The sequence below is a fragment of the Pyxicephalus adspersus genome, chromosome 5 (assembly GCF_032062135.1).
Source record: "Pyxicephalus adspersus chromosome 5, UCB_Pads_2.0, whole genome shotgun sequence".
Classification (NCBI taxonomy): domain Eukaryota; kingdom Metazoa; phylum Chordata; class Amphibia; order Anura; family Pyxicephalidae; genus Pyxicephalus; species Pyxicephalus adspersus.
In genome coordinates, this window is record NC_092862.1 from 144,498,854 (window position 1) to 144,507,186 (window position 8,333).

Below are 8,333 nucleotides of genomic sequence, written 5' to 3' on the forward strand. Positions count from 1 at the left end.
TCCTGCGTCAGAAGCACCAATTTGTTAGGCTGCCTGTACACATTTTATAGATGTAAAGAAGGAAATCTGGGGTTATGACTGGATCTGATAAGTTAACCCTTGCATATAAACCCCCAGGGTATGGGCGTCAGTCGATCAGGATGACCAAAAATCCAAAACTAAGAACAAGGAGAAGGGAGTTTAGCTCAATTTTAAAAATGTTCACAACTGGGTTTCATCCTAATTGGTAGAGAATCTGTCCGTGGCGACCAATTTTTTAAAAAGCAATTTTTGACACAGCACAGCAAACAAAACCCAACATTGCATCCAGCTTTGATTTACGCCATCAGCAACACAAGGAAAGAGACGGGAAGTGAAATAGATGGAATTTATTCTAATAGCTTTAATTACAGTGCTTGTTTGTCCAAATGAAAACAAGTTTACAAAACAGTTGATTACGATTCGTTTACTGAAAGCAATAAGATTCCACATCACTAAATGAACCGGCTCGCACAGGTCCTGACTTCCCACCGAGTTCCAGCGTTTCAGTGTTGATCAAAAATAAGAGAAATAATAATAAAAAAAAAAAAGTTTTGTTATCAAATGGCAAATCTGAGCCTTGCAGCGAGAGGCATGCCACCGGGAATGATTCCAGACAGGAGAGGAGGATGTCCGTGTTCTAGAATGGAATGACTGCATGGAGGGGGTTCTAGGCATCAGGTTACTGCTGTGTGTAAATCTAAAGTTGTAGAAAGAATTGGGCCGCAATACTTTACACTAAAGGAGAGGATTCTGGAAACCCAGCCAGCACGAAAAGCTATAAGCCATCACCAAGAGCATAGGAGAGTGCAACAAGCAAAATTAGGGTTTTCACCAACAGAACGAAGCTGAAATAGCAGGCAGTGCTCTGGGGGCAAAGGCTGACCCCCTAGGTATGTGCAGCAATTTTATGATGCTGTATGTGGCCCCTCGGGGCCTGGAGCACATTGAGCTTTAACTTCATTACCATCATGCTAGGTATCTGAAGTTTCACTCGTATAGTCAAGAACAACTTATTCACACTTAGCAGAAAAGCCAACATATTTCAGGGGGTGATAAATCACCCTTCAGGGCTGTATGTGGACAGTAACAAAAAAACCACAACACTTCACTGCCACGAGAAAAAATGGTTTCTGGAGTTAACAAGCAGATTGGTGCTTCTATATCCAAGTAGAGCTGTCTGCTAACTCCACAACACACAACCCTAGAGAATCTAACCAATCACCCAGAGCTCCTCATTTACCTAATATTGAATTCTGACAATGTACCTGTTTGTGGGGCGATAGACACTGGTTGGTTACAATTGGGGACAGCTGAAAGCTTTAAAGGGACTGTTATCATTACCAGCAAGTACTTTCAAGCAGCAGCAAAAACAGTCGTGGGCACCAATCATCAAATATTGGCTGGCCTTAGGCCTTGTCTCTGCTTCCTTCAAACAAAAAACTTCCACTGAAAGTAACTGAGCAGCCTATAGGGTTCCTTTAGCAATTTGATTTTGAACACTGTGACTGTGCACTGCCTGGCGTTTTAAAGATAAAGCAAAGCTGATGAATGCAGTGCCAACTTCGTCTGCAGCTTTTATTACAGGTAGGTAGGCACTGCAGGGCCAGGAGTTATGACAGATCTGGTGTAAGCAGTCCCATATAATAAGACAGCCAAAAAAGCTTTGCATTACTGCAACCATTTATATCACTCAAATAGTGACATGCCTGGGTACAATCATACAGTCACCAACGCTTTTAGCTTCTGTCACTATTACCCACAAGCATCTATTACAAACATGTCAGTGTGTTTCAGCGCACCACAAAACTTTGTAAAATACTACAGTGCGTTGTTGCGTTCTGCATCAAAAAACAATGCACATACGATTCTTTTGTTCATTCTGGTGCGTTAGCAGCTTATTCAATTAAATAGCATACCATACCATGTAAAATGTGCATTTAACCAACCAACCAGGGCCAAAAGCCATTATAGGGTCCTTAGAAAACCAATAAATGATTGATATTCTACCGGTACAATCTGAACTTGGAAAGCCCCAACTATGGTTTGTACAATCCATTAAAAAAAACAAAAGTTGTTCTGCAATTTTCAAAGTGATATAAAAACAAAAAACCATCACACGCTTTCCAGATACTCTGGTGGCTCTTCACTTAACACACAAAGTTTATCTACAAAAGTCGTCACTTGAGCACAAACAGAAGCTGTAAAAATGCTGTCAGATCCGGCAGCGCGGGCGATTAAAGTGGACCTGTTCGTCATGCAAAGAAATTTAGCATTACATTTAACCCCTACAGTAGGGATCTTCTCCATCTCCCAATTTTTAATTTGTTTCTAAAGCCATCTCCAAATGTTGACCAGTTAAAAAAAAAAAAAAAAAAAAAATATTTGTTAACACGTGGTCGCCTGTTTGCTGGAAAAAGATTAACACACAACTGCTGGATTGTGAGGTAAACTGGCAAAAAGTTTCATTTTTCTGGAAAACAAAAAAAACAGAGTAAAGCGATGACCAATATCCGCAGCTTTGATCACATTCAAATCTTGCGATTTGACCTGCCTTCCAGTACTAGACGGTGATCTGATACATTAAAAATGTTTTGTAATATTGCATAGGAGTACCAGAAACTGCCTCATTGAGAGAAAAAAAAAAGAAAAATACGAAACAAAACTATTTACATTAAATAAGACACCTAACTGTGTTCAGGCTCTTCGTTGCCACATGTACAGCATGGTGAGATTCATACTGTGAAAAAAAAAAAAAAGTACTGGTTCCAGCACTCAAGACCGCAAAGTTGACCAGTTTGCCACGTTAAAGAGAAGCAAATAAGAGGGAGTAGGAAGGCATGAAGAGGGGATGGGGTGGGGACAAAAAAACAGAAACCCAGGAAAAAAAAAATATATATGACTGTTGATTTATTTCTGGTTCCGGAGCTGATTGGACAGCCAATCCAGTCCTTCATAGAGACCATCTCCACTAGTTGCACAAGTTGCCTGGATGTACCAGTTTCTATGGCGGAGGGAGTGCAGTCCTAGCTTGTCTGTTATTTCCGCTGCATTCATAGCGTTCGGCAGATCCTGTAAAAAAGTTACAAAACAGTGAGTCTTTGGGACTTGCTGGAACCATTTGTAAATTGGTAACAGCTATTTACATAAGTGACCACAGGAGTCACATGAAGCGGCATCTTTAGATGCTGCATTGGAAATCTCTGTACTGGAGCAGCGATGTGGATTTTCTCCACGTAACTGTAATAAACGCCTCACAAGTAAAGCATTACAATCATTAAAACCAATATCAGGTCTTTTTACAAGATGTTCCAAATGTAGAAACACCCTCAATGTCTGCCTTACAAAACATTTCCAGTTGGGCTTGTTGGTGACTAAAGCCAGCATAGGCCCAAATCTGACATTTTTGAACAGGGGGCATCTACAGGCTGGATTTTTGGCTCTTAACTGCTTTCAGGGGAAATACTAAAAATGTGTGTGGATCCTGGTCCTTGAGGGTTTGATTTGAGGTCTGTAATTAGCAAGTTAGATGACCGCTGTTTGTTTACAGGTGTTTCATCTTGCTGAATATGAAGCTTTTTATTTTAAGCTAAACTCCAGGCATTTATCTCCCATCACATAACAACCAGAAAAGCCAATAAAAGCTCTATTTAAAGTGGACACTGGGTGGGCTATCCCTAGGTTATCCCCTTTCCACAGCTATAGTTATAGCTATATATTTCCAGCTATAATAAAAAGTGCTGTTATGAGAAGTTTCACAAACAGCTGCTGTGACCACTAACCTGTTTGTTAGCGAACACCAACAATACAGCGTCTCGCAGCTCGTCTTCCGCTAACATCCTCATCAGCTCTTCCCGGGCTTCGTTGACTCGCTCCCGATCGTTGCTGTCCACCACGAAGATTAAACCTTTATATGGACAGAAGCATTATTATTACACAGTATTTATATAGCAGTGACATATTATGCAGTGCTGTACACAGTTCAAAGTCATGGCACTAACTGTCCCTCAAAGAGGCTCACAATCTAATGTCCCCACCATAGTCATGTCATTAATACAGTCTATGGTTTTTTTTTCTCAGTCACAACTGGTTCACATGAGATTGGTTGAGGTCTATAAAGCTGAACTCAAAAGCAGAAATGCCTTTATGTCTGTTTCTGCACGGGTTGTCTACTGATTTTACCTGGGGCAATGCTTGGTTGGGCCCAGTTGCCCTATCCTGCATTATACATTCTAAAATTAGTAAGCTGCTACTGGTCAACCAAGAATGGAAAAGGCTATTGGGGAACCAGTTGCATGCAGAGGAGGAAGACTTCAAGCACAAGTAAAAAGGGAACCTCCACCTTATTACCTTATATTATTTCCACCTTATTTATCATCCCTGTTATCCATCATGTGGTCACATACTGCAACTATTAGGTACAATTACAGTATTACAAAAATCAGACAGGTGCCACCTAGGAGATTAATAAGGTAAACCCTAGATGCCATGGATGATAAAAGCTTGTATGCTATTTGGAGTTAAAGCAGACCAAAACTAAACATTTTCACTTTACATAAAAAGGTAGACAACCCTTATATGTAAAGGATAAATGTTATTTATTTTTTTCCAAGTGCAACACTGCCCCTTTCAGACTGAATGGGAGCGCAGAGCCTCCTGGGATACCTATGTCACACATCCCAGGAGACTCTGGGTGCTCCTTCTGCACAGAAGGGACATTTTTTTCACCAAGGAACCAAGTGCAGTGAGATCGGCTCCCTTTACTCCGCCTTTACAGAGGGCTACGTCAACCGATCTCACACCTGCGCAGTGCGAGATTGGGTGAAGTTGCAAGAAGACCGAAGAGAAGACAGAAGATGGCAGTGCTTGGCGCTTCCTCTGCACCGAGACCAAGAGGAATCTGATGGAGGGAAGGTCCATTCCCCATTGAAAAATGTATGGGATTAAAGGTGTTTTTTTTTTTTTTTTTTATATTTATTTTCAGTTGTCCTTGTTTGACCTGGACACCAAAATTGTCACCTGGTCACAAAGGGGTCAGGCAAACATCAAAAACACAAAACTGACACTGTGTTGTGCATGGTGATTTTTAAAACGTAATTTTATATAATGCACATATTGGTCATACTCCACTTTAGTCACCCTTGTAGGAGCTGAAAGGTTTTAAGAGGCTCCACATACAATAAACCACAAGAAACGCAAAGAAAACAAAAAATACATTTATTTGGAATTTTGTAAACTAAACTGCTGCACTGACTCCAGCAAATATCCATAACTGGGGACAAAGATTCTCCAGCACCATAACAATTTACAGTAAATATAAATTTCTGGGTGTCGCTTACCTTGTGTGTTTTGGAAGTAGTGACGCCACAGAGGCCTAATCTTATCCTGACCACCCACATCCCACACCGTGAAACTGATGTTCTTATATTCTACTGTCTCAACGTTAAAACCTGATGAAGGAAAGACATTTAGAATGAACAAAAAGTACAAAACCAACCACACATATATAATATACAATCCACACGCCGTGTCAGCTCTCACCTATTGTGGGGATGGTTGTCACGATTTCTCCGAGCTTCAGCTTGTACAGAATAGTGGTTTTACCTGCAGCATCCAAGCCCACCATCAGAATACGCATCTCCTTCTTGCCAAAAAGGCCCTTGAAGAGGTTGGCAAACATATTACCCATGTTGGAAATGTGAATGTAACAGGAATGGCAAGAAAAACCTAAAAAGAAAAAAAAAAGGCATAGTCAGGAGGGTTAGGACAAAGCCAGCAGAATGTTCAGCTTTATTATGAGATAATTCTAACCGTCTAACCAAAAACACCGTTCTCTCTCTCTCTCTACTACTACTGAACACCCAACTCCCGGAGATGGGAGGGGGAATTCTGGAGCCCTGCCTAGGACAACAGCATTTCTCCTCCATAGGTGCCATTGCTCCATAGCAATGGCTGGGTATGTGGAATAAGTGAAATTCTCTAGACATCTCTTAGATTGTAAAGTCTTTGGGCAGGGTCCTCTCCTCCTCCTGTGTCACTGCCTGTATAATATGTTCGTGCTATATAAATAATGGTTAATAATAATAAAGACAAATATTGCAGAAACACATACACAGCATGAGAGGCAGAAGACTCCACACAATCCAATCATTGGAAGCATTGATTGGGGTAAACCCGGTAACCAACCAAGATCTATATAATGCGATCATGAATCAATTTATTCCCAGCAAGCCCAGAGGAAGCCGGGGTTGCTGGGTATCCTGGTAAGCTAAGAAATCCTATGGTATAAGGGATATCGCCTGCCCCTCTCTGCAATAATGACCGGCCTGATCAAAAAAGTGGAACTTTAGCTCTTTGTGAACATGCTGTCCAATAACATAGACCAGGGACCGCATACAGAACTTCTAGTAAAAAACCTGGACACCACAAGTGCATTACATAGAATCTTCTCTCAACCTGGGACCCAGCGCTAACCTCTGTTGTGCCGAGCCAGAGATGGAAGAAATCCCCTAATCACAGTGTTCTCCCCAACTCCTTTTAGCTGGGCGCACCACCTGGCTGTTTTTGTGTAATTACTGATCAGTTGGGTGACAAACAGCTTCCTCCCAACCAGCCTAAAAAATATTTCCAAAGAAAACACTGCAGGGGTGATTGTTTTTTTTACCATTGGCTTTAACTTTCATGCCTCAACCTCCTATGCTGCTGGTCACATGACTTCTGAAGCACGGGTCATGTGACCACAGCTCCAATGCTTATCAGAAGTTGGGCACCAAGGACCCAGCAGCTTAAAATTTGACACTTCATGCCAATACATCGCCTGTGAAAATCTTCAGTTTGCTGCATTAAATTGCTTTCTGCTAATGGAACAAAAATTCTAAACAAATCTGCAGCACTGGGCCCTCCCCTTTCCCTATTTCCTCCTAGGTGAGGGTGCCAACTATTGTTGTTGTTCGAATTCAGGTTGTCCTTATATTGGACCTGAATATGGCCTTTCGAATTCAGATAGACCCGACCCGAAAAACAAAGGCTTCGGCGGCGCAAATTCGGCGTCTTAAATTCCAGAATCCCCCTTTAATAAGGTGACTCCTAGATGTCCAACCATGGGGAATAAGTAGAGGGGTACATATTAGTATAATGTAGTATTAGTATTAATGTAGATAGTATTAGTATAATGTAAAGTATTATGTACCTCTGTACTTATTCCCCATGGTAGGACATCTGGGAGTCACCTTGTTAAAGGGGGCTTCCAGGTCCTAGGTAATTAAGGCGTACTGAACAGGCGTACAATGGAGATTCTCTATTGAGAGGTCATATGAGTTCAGTACGCCTTCCTGATTTTTTTCCTGCCTTGTAGTGTTGTGTAGATGGACGTGTCTATTTAAATGTATTCCGAGGCTGTAGAAGCTCTACACAGTCCTGAAAAATAACCCAAATTTTCCCTCTATTGACTTTAATGGTGTTGAAATTTGACACTTCATCGCCAGAACAATATCGGCCAATTCGATCGAATAGCCGTGCAATCGAATAGTGAGATATTCGACCAACACATCCCTACAGGGCTCCCCATCCCCCAGCAGCTCTGGATCCATTCATTCACCTCATCAGATTGTATCAGACTCTTAACTCTGTACAGCAGAGCTCAGAATGGGGGTGGAAGCAGCAGCAAAATGATCCAGTAGTACAGCAAACAGCCATTCAATGTCTGACCAACTACCCAACCTTCAGCCATCGGCAGGACGCAGCCAGGAGCCATGGTGACTGAGTTCAAGTTTTGCTGGAAAAACAGGAAATGGCGGCGGGGGTGTTCTAAGAAGTAAATAGAGGGAGGGGACTCAGCCATGGAATTCCACAATGACCCTCCTGGAACTGACCCCACAAACCGGCACCATGATTAACCCTTTTACTGCTGTTGTAGCTGGGTGGGGGGCAGCCGGTGATGGGGCCCCAGTCACACAGCTGATACCCAGATATTACCCCACACACCCCGCCGCCCACTCCTATCATACGCACTACCTACCCATCCTCTCTGCAAACTACTCTCCCCATTACACTCAGGGCCATATTACCCTCTGTTCTCACATACAGCCCCTTCCATACCAATACCACCCCCCAAATCCTAACACCCCCCATGCAGTCAAAACCCCTCTTATTGCCCCCCCATGCAGTCATAAGCATATTACCCTCTGTTCTCACATACAGCCCCTTCCATACCAATACCACCCCCCAAATCCCAACACCCCCCATGCAGTCAAACCCCCTCCTATTGCCCCCCCCATGCAGTCATAACCCCCCTCTTTTTGCCCCTCCTACATCCA

The 8,333-nt window shown here is 42.5% G+C and overlaps 1 protein-coding gene across 1 annotated transcript in view; it reads right to left on the reverse strand.

The window, feature by feature from the left end:
- Positions 1-353: 353 nt before the first annotated feature.
- Positions 354-8,333, reverse strand: part of ARF1 (ARF GTPase 1) — a 10,688-nt gene continuing 2,708 nt past the window's right edge. Inside the window, exons 2-5 of the mRNA XM_072413017.1 lie at positions 5,560-5,745; positions 5,358-5,468; positions 3,801-3,925; positions 354-3,090 (exon numbers count right to left, since the gene is read on the reverse strand). Coding sequence (XP_072269118.1) covers positions 2,929-3,090; positions 3,801-3,925; positions 5,358-5,468; positions 5,560-5,707 — 546 coding nt within the window. The 5' untranslated portion in view covers positions 5,708-5,745 and the 3' untranslated portion in view covers positions 354-2,928. The remainder of the gene's footprint in view (positions 3,091-3,800; positions 3,926-5,357; positions 5,469-5,559; positions 5,746-8,333) is intronic.